The sequence below is a fragment of the Neomonachus schauinslandi genome, chromosome 1, assembly GCF_002201575.2.
Source record: "Neomonachus schauinslandi chromosome 1, ASM220157v2, whole genome shotgun sequence".
NCBI classification, from domain to species: domain Eukaryota; kingdom Metazoa; phylum Chordata; class Mammalia; order Carnivora; family Phocidae; genus Neomonachus; species Neomonachus schauinslandi.
This window is the reverse complement of record NC_058403.1, coordinates 46,239,495-46,258,761: the sequence shown is the minus strand read 5'-3', so window position 1 is coordinate 46,258,761 and position 19,267 is coordinate 46,239,495. Positions and strand designations below refer to the sequence as shown.

The window sequence follows — 19,267 nt, the reverse complement described above, 5'->3', positions numbered from 1 at the left end:
AGCATACCTTTTTGAATCAGTGCTCTTCATCATCTTGTGTGGAACAATTATGGCCAGTTAGGACCAAGAAGCCAGACACTTTATGTTAAGCCCCTCCAAACTGCCAGGATCGTAATTCCCTGTGGCCTCTCTGCTAAATAACAGGCACCAGTTCCTGGCCAAATCCAATTTCTTCAGCTTGCCACTCTCCATCTTGGCAAGGCACAAAATTACTCACTCTCTGAGAATACCAGTTTAGCACAGACTAAAAGAACTACCCCTGTTCGGCAAGGTAAGGCTGAGTAATATACTCTCCTCATGATGCTAAAATCCATTAGTTATTTCTTTTCTCATCACAAGAGGGAAGGCATGTCTAATGAACCAAGAGATAAAATTGTATCATTATATCTCCACCAGGTGAGTTTTACATTCCTGTCATATGCCAGGCACTGGGCATAGTACTTCACACACACGATCTTGAATCTTCCCAACAACGCTGCAAGACAGAGTCCTAAAGAAATGAAATAACTTGCATCGAACTGGACAGCATGTGGTAATGGAGGCAGTGCTTTAACTCAGCCTGGCTGGCCCCAAAGACTGCTCCTTCTCCTGCCATACACCATCCTATTTCCTACTTCTTTGCTTATATTGGGATTCTAAAACACAACCAGAAGCTCTAGAACACCAAAGATTTGATATGTAACTAGAGTAGATGGAATACTAAAAACAAAACAAAAGTCCTAAGTTATAAATTCAATCATGTCATTTTGTCAAAGGTTTTCCTTTATAAAGCTTATTCTGAAAGAGTGTCATGGCTGACATAGTCTGGAAATGCCTTCAAAACCCTTTCAAAGGCCACATACAAAAGCCAACCCCATTATTTTAAGGTCACAATTGGTTCTTTGACCAAAAACAGTTATTAGGTGACCCAAACTCTAACTTGATTCACTAGATTTGGTTTCAAAAACTTTTCCCCATTGTCAGAAGTCAAATTCAGTTTTTTAAAAATTTTTTTTTTTTTTTTTAAGATTTTATTTATTTGCGAGAGAGAGAATGAGAGACAGAGAGCATGAGAGGGAGGAGGGTCAGAGGGAGAAGCAGACTCCCTGCTGAGCAGGGAGCCTGATGCGGGACTCGATCCCGGGACTCCGGGATCATGACCTGAGCCGAAGGCAGTCGCCTAACCAACTGAGCCACCCAGGCGCCCCTTTCAAATTCAGTTTTAATGGACCAGAATTTGCCATGGCTGAGGGATATTCCAAAATAAAAAACTACAAAAGTGGAGTTCCAAAACTGTTCTGACCAGTGTCAATGCTATTAAAATGAGGTCACAGCAACTTTCTCCTCTTTGAAATAATTTTTGCTTGGCTCCTGGGATATAGCTTTTCGGCTTCTCTGTTTCTGCCTGACACACAATCCTTGATGTCTTCTTTCTTTCTCCACCTTGCACTCTTTTTTTTTTTCTTTCTAAAAAGGACCATTTCTTAAAATGTTTATGCATCCAATACTATGTGTCCCTGGTGCTTTCTTTTTAAATCTTTTATTATGAACATTTCCAACTATACAAAAAGTAGGAAGAAATATATAATAAAGCCCATGCACCCATCCCCCATCTTCAACAATCTATAATCAACAATTATACCTTGTCATATTTACTTTACCTTACCCCCTGCTTTTATTTTTCCTGGAGTACTTAAAAGTAAAGCCCAGGATATCATGTCATTTCACACTCAGATACTTCATTAGGTATCTGGAAAAATAAAAAAGACATTCTCTCATATAAACACAATGCCATCAACACATGTAATAAAATTTACAATAACTTCTTAACACCATCTCTTAACATCATCTAATACATAGTCCACATTCAAATTTCCTTGGTCTTCTTTTTTCATACCCCAGGGATAATCACATCAACTACTATTAAGGTAACCTTCTATTGCCTTGTTAATGACTTTCAAGGTTAGTCTCACTCATCCGTGTCTCTCTTCTGAAAAAAGGTTCCAAAATGTGAAAGCAGTGTGACCGAATAAATTAGTTTCTTCTTCCAAAAAAATTTTTTTACCTTATCATTATACATTGAAAATATTTCCCCATATTATTAAATACTCTTTGAAAACTTGAATTTTGCTGGCAGCCTAAATGGCCAGTACTGTATATCCCATGGATTTATTTAATTATTCTCTATTATTTGTTGGATATTTGGTTGTTTCATCTTCATTATTATGAACAGCCTTGTGGTAAACAGCCTTACATGTGTCCATGGTTCACCTTTCTATCCTCACCTTTCACCAAAGAACACCTCCTTATAAAGCTTATTCTGAAAGAGTGTCATGGCTCCTTGGCTTCAGCCATAAGGATGATTTGATATTCACCACATACTGTGTTTTTCATCTAACTTCAATCTGTACATATGACTTGGACACTCTTATCCTCCAAGGCCCAACTTCCCTCTGAGGTGCTTTCACTGAATCCCTTTGGCAGAGTAGTCATTTCCTCTCAAATGCTCCCAAAACACTTTGTCCACTGGACATGATTTATACTATTTATTGGTATTTTGTATTTAATCTTGAACCTATATTTTTACCACACTAAGCTGTGAGCTTCTCAAAATTTCAGTTTTTGTAATCTGTAAAACAATGAGAATAATACTAACTCCATGTGTCTGAATTTTTAAAAAGAGATAAAGAATAGAAAGTATGAATCATATCATTTGGCAGAGAACTGGAGTTTTACAAAAGTCAGTTTCCTTCTTTACCTCTAGAAAGAGAAATTATAAATGTGTCAGACTACACTTATATGCCTGGGAGGCAAGGAGTTAAACTTTCTCTCAATTACAGGAAGATAAACTGAGCACAGGGAAATGCTGGGAAAGGGGAAGTAAAATCACTACAAGGTTGAGTACAGCCCAGGGACTTTACCAGTTGGAACATTTTCTCTAGCACAATCTCTCTATTCTAGTCACAGGTCCTTATAAAAAAGAATAGAAAGGAGAAAGTCATGTTAAAATCTGTAGATGTGAACTCTTGATTTCTGAACCTCTTGTCCACCTCTGAGCTCTTTATTATGCTGGGTTGGTCTAGCCAAGAGAAGGCCTAAAGGCATTCTCAGGCCTATAGTCACCTAGTGGGTAAAGAAGAGGTTGAGAAAAATAAAATTTGTGGGAGACTCTGGGTACTCTCAAAGATGCATATATATCTTTTAGGATTCATACCTTCCGAGAGCTGGAAGAAATAGGAGTTGGTTTTCAAAAATGCACTGTTGCTGCGGAAACATCAACAGAGCTACAGGCAAGATCAGGATTCTGGTGCGGGCTCTAGGCATGACCATGGACACATCAGTTAACCTCCCTGGGCCTCAGCTGCAGAATAAAGGGATCTGACAAAACTGGTTCCAAGAGCCAAAGGGACAAAAATTCAAAGAGAATAGAAAGGTTAAATGACTGGCTCAATATCACTGTGCTTCTAAGAAAAACCAGAGAGCAGAGTTGGAAAAAATATGAAAAGTGATGTAGTTTGAAAACTGTTAAAAGAATCATGATTTTCAAGAGCTCTGACCTAGTACTGTGAGTGTGGCATTTAGAAATGTATTTAAAGCTAATGTGGACTATATTTAAATAATTTTCTTTTTCTGTTCTATTCTACAAAGATCTGGAAAACATTCCCAGCCCTGTGTCAACCTTAAATGAGAAAAGAATCTTTAAAGAGCCACTGATTTGTAATGGAAAATTTGGATAAATCAACTATTTATACTCTGAGATTTTTATATTTCTTTTTGTCCTTTCTTCAGAACACACAGCTAAGAAAAGCCATGATGTAAGTCTGCTCTATTAGACCTCATTTGCAGGCTGTTTATTCTGCATCTACAGTGTAGGAGCTTCTCTGACTACAGCACTTAGTGAACAAGCAACCAAAGAACACGCTTACAACAACAACAAAAAGTGTGAGCTTTGATTAATCTAGCATGAGCCTGGACAGAAAGAGGTGTCAGAACACCTAAGTTTTCATCATCTTTGGCCCAAGGTTTATTAGCCAAAGTTATTTAAGCTTTCTGAATCTCATATTCCTTATACTGCAAAACAGGACAATTACCTATCTACTGATGTATCAAGCAATGTAATCATGAAAGTATTACTTTAAGCACTCACCTGATAAGCTAAACTGGAATAAGTCTTTATTAAATGTCTACTATCAAATTTCTGATCTACACTTAAAATTCAAATTGAAACCCAACATCAGAAGAACTACTGAGATCTTCCCTAAATATATACACTCACCAATTCACTGCTTTAGTTGTGTTTAATATCTGGGAAATTATGCCCAACTACTCCATGTATTTCTTTAAGAAACAACCTGGCCTAATGAAGAGTAGGTATAATGGGGTATAATCAAAATGTGTGTGTGAGACCATGTGTTGGGTGACAGAGACTAGATAACTTGGTGTGAGAAGTCATTGAAGAAGCTGAGAATGTTTCATTTGGAAAAAATAGAGCCCTTCCCACTGAAGGACTAATGGTGTGGCACAAGGAATAGCCTTGTTTGATTTAGCTCTGGAGGTAGAAGCAGGATAAATGCATGAAGTTCCTGGGAATTGGATTTCAGCTCACAAAGGAAGTACTTTCTGACACTTAGAGCCGCATAACAACTGAGCAGGTGATAACAGAAAACACTGATTGCTGGGTACTGTGGGGGATGGATGAGATGACTACTACACTGCCTTCTAAACCTTCTATTTGATTATTTTCTTTCTTTGATTTTGACTTTCTATGAGGACACAGAATTGCTGGGAATATGGGCCTGAATCACCACCCCCCCCCAACTTCCATTCCCCTCTCTGAAGTCTTGACCATGCTCTCTCTACAAGAAAAAATACCATTAAGGAAATGTTTCAATGATTTTTACTGAAAATAGAAGAAAAAAAAATAAAGGGGCCAATGCTAAATTAGGTTATCTGGTTTTCAATGTGTCTTTTTTTAGCCATCAGATAGCTTTACTGCAGTTGGCTGAATTTAGTGTCTTCAAATGTGGGTGGCTAGGGCAATAAAAGGAAAGAAATTTTTATTTTTTATTTTAAGAGAAACCAAATAAAATACTCAACAAGATTTTTTTCCCTAATGTGGCCATGCTAGCACAACCTGGCTGTTTTTGCAACCGTGCACTATTAACATCTATTTATAGCCAGTATTTTCATAGATGAATCACATTTACCATGAGGCAGTTAATATTAAGGGCTCAACCAGCTCTGCTGAGAACCCCATAATCTTACTACATCTCTTTCCATTCTCCTTGGAGGGAACTAAGTTATAGCTGAATAGTTCCATGTAGAAAGATGGGAAAATCCAAGTGGAAATGTAAAGCTAGCAGACAGCATATTCCCTAAATTCAGCAAAGTATGGGATGTTAAACACATTCAAATTTTAGGCCTTGGATCACTGCCAGCTCTGTCCCTTGGAGATGAGCATGCAACAATTAGCACAGATTTGTTCTGCATTATGTAGCCATCTTGTCATTAGAATAATTCTCCCCCCAAATTTCCTACTGAACTGAATTTAAATGACACTGCTTATAGAAAATGTCACATACACAAAATCAGAACTAATGATTGTTAAATGTGCTGTCAAATAAAAAGAAGGCATATAGCAGATCCTCAGTTCGTTTTATGTGTGTATGTGGGGAGGTGGGGGTAAGGAGGCCTAAGGTCAGGGTATATATGATCAAACATTTTCAAAATTCAGTGACATTAACTGGAGATTTCTGGTAAGTCTTGAGGATCTAGAGTCACTTCTCCACACAGTGTGTGCACATACACACACACTCTCTGAATTTTGTATAGGCACCAGCACTACCTTGATACTGATAGTCATGTCTTTGATATCTATGAGAGTCTCCACCCTTAATTTACCTCTACCAAGCCTTTTCTTTCTTTTTTTTTTTTTTAAAGATTTTATTTATTTATTTGACAGAGAGAGACACAGCAAACACAAGCAGAGGGGAGCAGGAGAGGGAGAAACAGGCTTCCCACTGAGCAGGGAGCCAGACGTGGGGTTCAATCCCAGGACTCTGGGATCATGACCTGAGCCGAAGGCAGATGCTTAATGACTGAGCCACCCAGGCCCCCTTACCAAGCCTTTTCTTAACAGCATTTACTTTAGGTTAAAACTCTTTAAGATTAAATAAGATAATACAAAGCCGTTAAAACAGCACTTAGCCTGTGATAAGAGGCCTATACATATAAGCTACTTCTTACTAGTTTCTCAGTACAGGCATACCTCAGAGATACTGCAGGTTCAGTTCCAGACCACCCCAATAAAGGGAATATTGCAATAAAGGGAGTCAAATAAATTTTTTGGTGTTCTAGTTTATATAAAATTAGGTTTACGTCTATTGTGTAGTAGCACTGTCTAAAAAAACAATGCATATACCTTAATTAAAAAATATTTTATTTATTGCTAAAAAAGGCTAACCATCATCTGAGCTTTCAGCGAGTTATAATATTTTTGCTGGTGGAAAGTCTTGCCTCAATGTTGATGGCTGCTGACTGACCAGAATGGTGGTTTCTGAAGGCTGGGATTACTGTGGCAATTTCTTAAAATAAGACAACAATGAAGTTTGCCACATCAATGGACTTTTCCTTTTATGAAGGATTTCTCTCTAGCAAGTGATGTTGTTTGACAGCATTTTATCCACAGAATTTCTTTCAAAATTGGAGTCAATCCTCTCAAACCCTGCCACTGCTTTATCAACTAAGTTTATGAAATATTCTAAATCCTTTGTTGTCATTTCATCAATCTTCACAGCATCTTCACCAGTAGATTTTATCTCCATAAGAAGCAACTCTTAGGGCCTTGTTCTGGGTTAGGTTTTGACTCACGGGAAGGTTGTGGCTGGCGTGATCTTCTAACTAGACCACTAAAACTTTCTCCATATCAGCAATATGGCTGTTTGGCTTTCTTATCAATTCATGTGTTCACTGGAGTGGCACTTTAAATTTCCTTCTGGAACTTTTCTTTTGTATTCACAACTTGACTGTTTGGCACAGTGGTCTAGTTTTCAGCCTTTCAGCTTGCAACATGCCTTCCTCACTAAGCTCAATCATTCTACAGAGATACATGCAACACTTCCTTTCACTTGAACACTTAGGCCATTATAGGGTTACTAATTGGATTAATTTCAATATTGTGCCTCAGAGAATAGGGAGACCTGAGGACAAGGAGACAGAGAAAAGTCACAGCACACGCAACATACACTGACTGAGTTAATAATCTTAAATGGGTGTGGTTAGTGCTGCCCCCAAATAATTACAATACTAACATCAACGATCACTGACCACAGATCACCATAATAATATAATAGTAATGAAAAGGCCTGAAACATTGCAAAAATTACCAAAATGTGACCATGAGACATAAAGGGAGTAAATGCTATTGGAAAATGGTGCCACTAGACCTTCTCGACAGAGGTGCCACAAACCTTCAACTTGTAAAAAGTGCAGTTATCTGTGAAGCACAATAAATGAAGTGCAATAAAACGAGGTACACCTGATACTGTTTTTCTAACTTTCTAGCCAGATGAATCATCTTTACAATGAAGAAGTTCCTACTCAGATCCAACCAGCTCTGCTGAGGATTGCATGATTCAATCATTCAGTTAATCCCTGCTGATGTCCCAATCTGTTGGGCACTAGGGATACAGACATAAACAGGGGGCCTTTGCTCGCAAAGCATGAATAATAAATCTCTTATACCAGGTACCATTACTTCCATTTTATATTTGAAGGCTCAGGGAGGTTTAGTAACCACGTGTGGTCTAAGGCCATAGAGCTAACATATTGGAGCTGTGATTTAAGCCCAGATCTATGTAATTCCACAAACCCATATTCCTTCTATTATGCTATGCCTATGCCACACCCAGGTATAAAAATAAGCTAGAACAAATTACCTAGCGCAATACCTGTATAGTAGGTAGTTCATAAATGTTTGTGAATAACTTGATGTTGAACTAGGGTTTTTCTTTTACTATGTATGTCTTCTTATAAGATCCTAAATAGACAGAGTATAGTAATTTGCTGGACACTTTGGATCCAATCTGCCCAAGTTAGGATGTGCTACTTTCTAGCAGTATGAGCTTCAGCAAATTACTTAACAGCTATAAGCCTCAGTCTTCTCCTCTGCAAAATGAAGATGAATAACAGTTTTGTGAAGACTAAATGAGTTAATCAAAGGAAAGCATTTAGAACAGGCCTATATTTGGTAAGTACTGAATACATGTAAGCTACTGCTATTACTATTATTTTCCTCCTTAGGTTGGAGTTTTGATCAGCTAATTCAGTATCACAGTAAGTGATCAAGACCAAAACCAATTTCTTTTATTGAGGCTTTTTCAGGTTCCTTTATACAAGTAAAATATCCTCTTCTCCAACATTCAAACAGGAAAATAAACAGGTACATGGAGACTAAATTATGTCTAAACAGCACCCAATTATGTATAATAAGCAATTTTTGATATATAAAATTAGTAAAGAATGATTAAGAAAATTTAACTTTTATAATAAGGAGTTGGCTAGAAGTTTGTGTGTATTGGAGGCTGAATAGGCCACTATTTACATTTGGCTGTTTCCTTAAGTAAATAGCTGCAAATTCTTTACTTGTCCTTCTCCTGCATGGACACATCCTTACCAAAGATCCACTATGATTTCAACCAGCTTAAACCCAAGAAAAACTGACCGAGGTCACCACATAGGAAAACAAAACAGAATCTGCTTCTCAGGGCCAAGTGAACTATATTTGTATCCATAGATACAAGACAACAGAGAATCACAAAATTCTAAAGTAGGAAGCCCCAGGACCTCAGAGATCATCTAGTCTCAAGCCTGAATCCTGCTGTCAGGGAATCTGTTAGGGGATGAGGAACACAATAGAAGTCAAAGGAAAGAACCCCTGGTCCTTGTTCCATCCTAAATGACCTCTTAGGGCCAACCTAGCCCAATATCATCATTTTATAATGACAACCCAGAGCCTGGCTAATTAAAAGCAGAGCTGAGATCAGAAGCCAGGTTTCCTGAATTCCCATCTATCACTCTCTTAGACTCCTGAGGGCTGCCATTCTATGGCTATTATAGTCACAGATAATGCATTGGGCTATGTTAAACTGACAACTAAGCAGGATTTCTCTTTCCAAAACCATCAGACGTTATGTTACTGCTAGCACTGTATGAAAAGAGCAAGGCATCATTATTTGGTATAAACAAAAGCAACTTTCCAATCCTTTTTTTTGGGGGGGGGTAACCCGAAAATCCCAAACCATGGTTGTTATTACAAAACTTTTCTTTTCCTCAGTACACACCCCTGGGCCAAGCACAGATGCATTAAAAATTTGCCAAGAGAAACAATGAAGTCACTGATAATACAAAGCATGAAGTATCATGAAATTCATGTCTTTGTTTTCTTCCTCTCCATACTTAATTACTTCTCATTACTGATCATTTTGTGGTTGTTGGCACAAGGGCAAGGAAACTCCACCATTGTAAACATGCGGAGACATATAACACCTCAGTAGACCAAGAAGTCTGCACACGATGGATCTGTTCACAAATCCAATGTGCATGCCATTAAGAATGTTGATGCCACCAACCCCAGCCCCCAAAGGGATTAGCAGTCTTCGAAAAACTCTAATCACTTTAAAAAAGAATAAATGAAGTATCAAAATATTTTAGGTCATTCCTTTCTATCACTTATAAATATCATCATTGCCAAAGCACTTGTGGTTTCCTGGAAGATTTCACCTTAAAAGTGAGGCAAGGGAAGCTGGGATGTATACAGAGTTTCATTCAAGTTTTCTGCAGCAGCTCAGCCTGACTTTAACTCAAAGGTACTTATGAGAAATGCTTATTAAACTACTCTCCTAAATAGAAGCTTATATTATCTTGGAATTCTGGAAGGCACATCTTGGATAAAATTAATCCAGAGGAATCCTTGTTGATTAGCAGCAGATTACAAGTTGATTCTTATCGATAGGCTACTGGTGGGGCACCTGGGTGGCTCAGTAGGTTAAGTGTCTGACTTTGGCTCAGGGCACGATCTCAGGGTCCTGGGATTAAGCCCTGGGGGGGGGGGTCCCTGCTCAGCGGGGAGTCTGCTTGTCTTTCTCCCTCTACCCCCCTCCCCCCGCCCCGCTCATGCTCGCTTTCTCTCTCAAATAAAATTTTAAAGAAAAGGGCTATTTTTCCACATACGAATATGTAGGTAAGAGAAAGCACAGGAATACATCACATAAATCATTAAAACCTCCCCACAAAACCTTATGCATCCAAGAACCTAAAGGACTAAAGAACCAGATATATTTTACCCCTTTTAAACTAGACATTTAGGAGCACCTCAGTAGCTCAGGGGGTTAAGTGTCTGACTCTTGATCTCAGCTCAGGTCTTGATCTCAGGGTTGTGAGTTCAAGTCCTGTGTTGGGCTCCATGCTGGGTGTGGAGCCTACTTAAAAACAACAACAATGAAACAAAAAACTGGACATTTATTCAATTTTCACAAAAATCTGAATCTGTAAGTGTTGTAGACCTACAGTTTTTAAAAGAATGGCTGTAGTTAACTCTTCCCAACTCTTTCTATTCCTCTGCAATGTGACCTTGCAGCTCCAACCATCAAGAGATGAAATCTCTGACTCCACTTCTTGAATTGGGGTTGGCCTTGTGATGTTCTCTTGACAATAAAAATGAGGCCTTAAAATTTCAGCTCTCGTACTCTTGGAATGCTGCCCTGAGACCACCATGTGGGGAAGCCTTGTCTAGCCTTGAGAGGTTGAGAGCCCATGCGGAGCAGAGATAAGATGATCCAGCTGAGGTCTACTGGCCCAACTAGCTGACAGAAATGTGAATAAGCCCATCTTAGACCATCTAGGCCCAGTTGAGCTGCAAGATGACGTAAGCTGCAGAATGAACCACAGAATTTTGAACTGTTATTGTTTAGCCACTACCTAAGTTTTGGGGTAGGCCACAAAGTAGAAGAAGAAACCAGTCACCTTGTTGAATAACCATTATGTATGAAGCATCAGGTCAGATACCCCATGGAAGACCTAAATGGAGATTAATAATATTGGACAGAAGACATGGGTGGTCCTGTCCTTCATGTGTGAATATATCTATAAATAAAGTGGCACTTAATATTTATCTGTTTTATCAATTTTTTTAGTATATGTGCTGTTGAAGCTAGCACAATAGTTATCAGTTTTAAATATATCTAGTCTACGTTAATAACCTGCCATTATTCCTACAGGTCAGAGCAAGCCTCTTCCTGGAATGTTCAAGACAATCCAATGGGGTAGGAAAAAATAACTAGATATATTATTTTTAATTAATATTTTTCATTTTCACTTTTGAATGTTTTCATATCATATATCATATACATGTTTTCATAAGGTATATAGTGTATATTAATATGTTAGTATATAAACATTATTTATATATACATAAATATACATATAATGGGGTTTTCCACAGTCATATCTCCCACAGATCCTCAACCTTCCATCCCTACACAAAAAGTATACTTCTCTATGCTTTGCTTTTCTCAAATAAATGAATTCTTCCTCAGCTATCTAGGGAAGAATCTGTGATAACTACTATCACAGATCATTGTTTTTCTGTACTGTAATTACTTAGCAAGCATGTTTATAAGTATGTTTCAGATAGGGTGTCTATATTCATTCCAGACAAGGTGTCTGTAACTGTTTGTCTTTGGCAGTACAGCCTAATGGCATTATGGCATGATTTTTAGAGTACAGGTTCTGGAGCCAGGTTGCCTGGATTCAAATCCCAGTTCTGCCAGTTATTAGCTGTGCAAACTTAAAAAAACAATTCTCAGCTGAAAATTATTACTGGGATTATTTCCTTAAGAATTGTCTTTTAACTATAATCTCTTTCTTGGTGGAAATCATCAGACCTGGTTTACTGCATATCCACATGAAGCATTTAGAGTTCTGTGGATTTCTATAAGATGAAGATCCACAAATCCATCTCATCTAAATATACTATTGATAGCCTATGCTAGAAGAAAGGCACACTGGCAAGAATTATTATATACCATAGGGGAAAGGGGTCAAAGAGATCACCTCCCTATCTCCCTCACTTCACAACTAGGGACACTGGGCTCACAGAGGGTCAATGTTTTAACTAAGTCCCACAGCTGATTTGTGATTGAATTCTTTTCATTTGACTTCTGTCTACTTCAGTGCACTTCTCATAACCCCAGTTTTAGGAACTATTTCTATAAACCTTTCGAGTAAAAGTGTATCATTTGTATTAAGGGAAGTAAGGAAGCCACAACATAAATAACCAACTTAGTACATGACACATAGTGGACTTTCAATAAATGCTTGTTGAAGTATGGGTGGAGGGATGAACAAAGCCTAGCTGGCTGGCTCAGAAGTTCTCAAGGTTTCTAAACTATTCTGACACTCAGGGCTCTCAAGTGGTACCAGCAAACTGGGGCTGTTGAGAATCACTTCTCTCTCTTTCTCTCTTTAAAGATTTATTTATCTGAGAGAGAAAGTGAACACTTGAGTTGGGGGAGGGGCCGTGGGTGAGGGAGAGAGTGAATCCTCAAACAGATTCCCCACTAAGCATGGAGCCTGACATGGGCCTTGATCCCACTACCCTCTCGGCCTGAGTCGAAATCAAGAGTTGGATGCCTAACTGACTGAGCCACCCAGGTGCCCCTAGTGAGAATCACTTCTTAAACAGAGTACTCAGCAAAGACACAAAGCTATTCTTTCAATCCTTTTTTTTTTTTCCTTCTCTATTCATACCTCACATCTTATTAGATGAAAGAGGTAATCAAATATACTTGCTAATTTTTTCCCTAACTATAAACGTAGTATAGACTCGCTGTACAATTTTTGGGAATAAAAATAAAGTTAATAATAGTATTAATAAAAGACAATGTTTATTTAGAGTGCTACTTTTATACCAGGCATGTTGCAAACACTTGACATGTGTTGACATGTAATCCTCACAGCAACTTTAGGTTACAAATATTCTACTACTATCACACCCATTTTACAGATGAGAAAAAAGGTATTAAGTAACTTGCCCAAAGTTTTACAGCCAATAAATAATGGAGTACAGATTTGACTTAGGCAGTATGGTCCCAGAGTCCATGGTCTTCACACTCTTTTACACTGCCACTGATTAAGTTTTGGTTTCTAATGCAAATTATAAGAAAAGAAAAACTAATTTAAAAAGTGATAAATTTGACTAAATTAAAATTTAAAATTCTATACCATAAAATACAATAAATAAAGTGAAAATACAAGCTACACACCAGAAAAGACAATAGCAAAACATATAATCAACAAAATGGTAATTGTATACAATATGTAATGAATTTCTACAAATCTGTAAGAGACAACCAATACAAAAGAAAAATGAGCAAAGATCATGAACAAGCAATTTATGAAGAAACCCAAATGGCCTTTCAACACAAAAAAGGATGCCCATCTCACTAAAAATTATAGGATGCAAATTGAAAAGACAGATACCATTTCATTTATCAAAATGGGAAAAACTATAAATTCAATAATAGAAGTGTTGATGAAGATATGGAGCAATGAGAACTCTAATACTCTGCTGTCAATTGATATTCTACTTAGAGGAGCAATAATCCCTAGTAATGTTGAGAGAACACATACTCCGCAGCCCTAAAATCCCACTCCTATGTCCTAAAGAATATTCCCAGAGAAATGCATGTACCCAGGAAAAAAATGTGATGTTCCTTGCAGCATTTCTTCTAATACTGAAGAAAAATGTAAACTATTTAAACATCCATTGATAGTAAAACGGAATAAGGAAGAATCTATCTAGAAAATACAGAATGAAAAAGCATGTTTCAGCAATATACATTCAATGTGCTATTTACATAAGGTTTGAAAATATGCAGAGCAATACTATATATTGTTTAGTAATATATATACACACATTCAAAAAAAGTATAAAACATGTATGGGAATATACATACCAAATTCAAGATGGTTACTTTTGGGGTGGGAAGCGTAGAGAATAGGTTAAGGAAGAGATAAATATGGAGCTTCACCTGTATCTATAATACTTTACATTAAAAAATTATTTTCTGGGCGCCTGGGTGGCTCAGTTGGTTAAGCGACTGCCTTCGGCTCGGGTCATGATCCTGGAGTCCCGGGATCGAGTCCCGCATCGGGCTCCCTGCTCGGCAGGGAGTCTGCTTCTCCCTCTGACCCTCCTCCCTCTCATGCTCTCTGTCTCTCATTCTCTCTGTCTCAAATAAATAAATAAAATCTTTAAAAAAAATTATTTTCTAATGTATATAGGAAATTAAGATTTTACGAATTTGTGTGGTAGCATGTAGTGATTCATTATATTTCCCACACTTTTCTGTATGCTTTAGTTTTACAGATCTTTAAAGAAATACTATATAATAATAAAATAATATATATATAATAAAATAATAAATATATATATATATTTATTTTTAAGTAATCTCTATACCCAATGTGGGGCTTGAACTCACAACCCCAAGATCAAGAGTCACATATTCCACTGACTGAGCCAGCCAAGTGCCCCAGAAATATTATTTTTTAAAAGAAATATTATTATAGAATGTATGGGGAAAAAAGAAATATTATTATAACCTAAAAGCAAGGCACTAAGATGATAAAAGTTTCAAGATTTTAGAAGTAAAATTAATAATCTGTACATCATTGAAGTAGACTATAAACTCAATTGATACTTGTCATTTCATTAAAAATCTCAAAAGTGGGACAATTTTTCTTACCGTTATAAATTAATTTGGATAATTATATAATCAGATGTGAGCTAATGTATACCTCGAATATGAATTTATTTTAATTGTTTCCATAATGGCCAACTACTATAGCAGAATTGTCCCTATTTTGGAGATGAGTGTCCTAACTATAAATCCTTGACGTGTCCAAGGATAGATCTGGAATTTTAGCAGAATATCAGGGATACAGCCAGGGACCAAGCCTTCATTCCTTTAATGTTAGACTTTGTTGTCAAAACTAAGTAACCCAAGGTATTTTCTAGCAGTAATTCTGATGCTTCTATTTTAAAGCACCAAAAACTAAGAAATTTCTAAAAATTTTTTTAAACTTCCAAAGGAAATACTATAATGTGAATCTGCAGAAAGTTAGAACAATTGGCAAATTTACCCTTTTACAATTATGTTAAGTACATCTTAACTCAAGTAAACACTTAGGCTGTGGTCGGAGGTATGACCTGGATCCCTGACATGAAATACTTGGTGGATGAAGTTCAAATATAGTCTGTTTACCCATGGATATAAGTGACCTTAATCAAAGCAGAACACCTTTTTTTAAAATGCTGATTTTAAAAACATAAGTGTAAATAAAACTGTGATTTATGAATCTACTAGGGGTGTTCTCTGCTGTAGACTTCAGAAAGATCGAGTCTTTGGCTGCAGCAAATACGGCAAGAGTGCAGACCTGTTAAAGCAGTAATAGGTGCCCTTATTAAAACTCCACTTCCATTAAGAGGTACAAATTGTTTTCCTTCTTTCCAGGCTTTAAAGAATGCGTTCCAGAAGCAGTGACACAGAGGGCTCAGCCCAAAAGCAATTTCCAAGACATAGTAAAGACCATGGTTTCCAAGGGCCTGCGGACATGAAGCAGAGACAGCAAGACAAAGACCCCACCAGTGAGTCAGATGCAATTGTTCCCTGTCCTAAGTCACACGGTGGTATCAGTCACCATGGAGAAGACCTCTCAAGAGATGACCTATTATTTCTTCTGAGCATTCTGGAAGGAGAACTGCAGGTCAGCTGGGTTAGAATTATCCCCATGTTCAAAGAGAAGGCTTCTTGTGAATTTGGTGTGTATGCTGCCATGGAAATAGATTATCTATGGTTCATACCTGTATGTACATCAAAGAAAGTACACATATACAGAATTCCCTTCTGCCAACTGAAAGGGCAATTAATCATATCTGAAAGGGCTGTCATTATGATATGCAATTGGCATGCACCATGTGAAAGATCACATCCTCTGCCCAGGCTGCTCATGAGCTTTCAATGCCCAGGCATGTATGAGTAACAATGACTTCTAGATTGGCTTAAATAATACGAAGCACTTTTATACCCCATGTAAATTGGCTCCTAGACTTGCCTTAGCATTATTAACCTATATAAAAACCTAAAAACAGCTACTATACATATAGAAGAGTCTTATTTCCTACCCCCCAAAATTCAAATGTCAATCCATTTAAGGGTATCATGTTATCTACTTGTCAAACAATTAAAAATGTGGGGTCCCCCCAATGTTGTATAGTGATAACATTTAAAACATTAATAAATGTGTAATTAGATTTTAAGAAGGATGAAGGGACATAATTTTACTGCCTTTTGTAAAAGGTGCTATAAAGAAATAGGATTTGTTTATATTTGAAATAGAAGAAAAAAACCACTCAACTCTCAAGAAATCAGTTTCAGAGACTGCTGTAGATAAAGCAAGCTTTCTGAAATGGCTTTTGTTCCTACAGGCTCGAGATGAAGTCATAGGCATTTTAAAAGCTGAAAAAATGGACTTGGCTTTGCTGGAAGCTCAGTATGGGTTTGTCACTCCAAAAAAGGTGTTAGAGGCTCTCCAGCGAGATGCTTTTCAAGCAAAATCTGCCCCTTGGCAGGAGGACATCTATGAAAAACCAATGAATGAGGTATGTATCACATCAGGGGTGTGCACCTGGAAGGTGGAAAAGTTCACGAGCCAGCCAAGCACTAGGCCTGGAAGGTGAGCATGACATAGAACTTTTTTTTTTTTTAATTTACAGTTTTATGTTCTCACACATTTAAAATCTACCCAAGGTAGATAAATACTACATATTCTATAGGAAAGAATAGGAGAACAAATCACAGATGGGATGTTTCCACTAGGTTTGTTTCTTGACATCAGACTGAAAGCTGACAAATATAAGAGATTTTCTCTCTCTCTCTCTCACATACACACAGAGACACAGACACCCAGACACACACACGTGGTGCGTGCACACACACACACATACGCACACAAGGGACAGCACATATGGGGACTTGAAGGCTATACAGGCTATAATAAAAAACAAAGCTCAAGCATAGAGGTTAATTTCTTTGAAAACACTGAGGTATTATGTCATAGAAATTTTGAGCATGAATGGAAATGATCTGAAGAATTGTCCAAGAAATGGAGTTTTAGGAAACATATATTTTAGATGAGTGCTATCCTCTTTTTCCTTCAAAAGTTTAATGACAGCCAAGATCTTTCCCCCATCAAGTGTGCCCAGCAATGACAATAGCAAAGATGCAAAGGCTCAACATGGCCACCATTGCACAAAGATGCCGTACTGCTTGCTCTTTTACTTGCTGACATTTCTACAACTCTTTGGCATCCTTATTTTATTCTTCTATTTTCCTCTGAGACCTCAATGGAAAATTTCATAATTTTTCATTTTTATAAAAAGGAAACAACTAGGAGCATGAGTTAAGGCTGGAGAGAGTGAAAGCCAGTTTTGGACAAATTTTGCCCACATGAGCTCTGGCAACCTACCTCAGGGCTGACCTCTAATGTCCTTGCTATTCTCGTCTTGGGTGTCTCATGAGAGAAGACTACTGTCTTGCCAAACTGTGAAGGAGTTTGGTCACATGGATCTGCTTCTCTGAGGGGTAAGGATGAGACCACCCAAAGTCTGTTGACTTGCACTTTAATCCAAATTTTAGAAAGAGGAGCTGAAGCTGCATTCAAGTCAATAGTGTTAAAACTGTATCCTGGCTCCCAACATAGTGACTGTGAAACAGCATTAGGCACAAATTCCCCAACTCATATAAGTGCAAATGCAAACTGATGATCACTGAATATATCCTGACAAAACTCCACAAATGGCACAACCTCTCAACACCTCAATGTGAAATGAACAGAATGATTCCAAACTTAAGCTAAAATCACTAGGAAAGTTTTAGTTTAGTTTTAGTTTCACAATAATTCTATTGCACACATGCAAAATTGGAAATACCCTGACTCTCTACAAATGTTTGTCCCTGAAAGTTACCCATAATTTAGCCCTTTATAAATCCAACCTTATTTGATTACTCTTTTATTTTTAATTATTTAATTTATTCAAATATTGTATAACTTAAAGAAACATGAGTGAAAAAGTTTTTTTTTTTTAAGATTTTATTTATTTATTTGTCAGAGAGAGAGAAAGCACAAGCAGAGAGAGAAGCAGGCTCCCCACTGAGCAGGTAACCCTATGCGAGACTTGATCCCAGTACTCTGGGATCATGACCTGAGCCTAAGGCAGACAACGACTGAGCCACTCAGGTGCCCCAACTTACTCATTTCTTAGCTGGAAGCCTATATCTCCCATTCCTCCTGGCCCATATATTTGCCCATCCCCTACCATCCTTCCCTCTGGCCACCATCACTTCATTCTCTGTATTTATAGATTTGATTCTGCTTTTTGTTTACTCATTTGCTTTGTTTTTTAGATTTCATATATGAGTGAAATCATATGGTATTTGTCTCAGTCTGACTTATTTCCCTTAGCAAAATATCCTCTAGGTCTATCCGTGTTGTTGCAAATGACAAAAAAAAAAAAAAAAATATATATATATATATATATATATATCTTATCCCTTTTTATGGCTGCATAATATTCTATTGTAGATTTTTATATATATATATATATATATATACACCACATCTTCTTTATCCATTCATCTATCAATGGATACTTAGGCTGCTTTCATATCTTGGTATAAATAATAGTAAATAATGCTGCAATAATCCTTTTGAACTAGTGCATATATCCTTTTTAACTGGTATTTTTGTTTTCCCAGTAGTGGAATTATTGGATCATATGCTATTTCTATTTACGATTTCTTGAGGAACCTCCATGCTGTTTTCCACAGTGTCTGTACCAATTTACATTCCCACCAGCAGTGCATGAGGGTTCCTTTTTCTCTACATCCTTGACAACACTTGTTATTCTTGTCTTTTTGATTTTAGCCATTCTGACAGGTAAAAGGTGATATCTCATTGTGGTTTTGATTTGCATTTCCCTGTCAATTAGTGATGTTGAGCATCTTTTCATGTGTCTGTTGGCCATTTTAATGACTGTTTGGGAAAAATTTCTATTCAGGTCCTCTGCCCATTTTTCAATGTGATTGCCCCTCACCTTTTTTGGGGGGGGTGGGGGTTGAGTTGTATAAGTTCTTTATATATTTTGAATATTTACCCCTTATCAAAT

The 19,267-nt window shown here is 37.3% G+C and overlaps 2 protein-coding genes across 2 annotated transcripts in view; one reads left to right on the top strand and one right to left on the bottom strand.

Annotated features, from left to right (window-relative positions):
* CMSS1 (cms1 ribosomal small subunit homolog) overlaps positions 1-19,267 on the bottom strand; it is a 373,731-nt gene that overhangs the window by 241,949 nt on the left and 112,515 nt on the right. The gene's annotated exons all lie outside the window — the stretch shown is intronic.
* FILIP1L (filamin A interacting protein 1 like) overlaps positions 15,565-19,267 on the top strand; it is a 108,900-nt gene continuing 105,197 nt past the window's right edge. Inside the window, exons 1-2 of the mRNA XM_044919590.1 lie at positions 15,565-15,807; positions 16,529-16,702. Coding sequence (XP_044775525.1) covers positions 15,565-15,807; positions 16,529-16,702 — 417 coding nt within the window. The remainder of the gene's footprint in view (positions 15,808-16,528; positions 16,703-19,267) is intronic.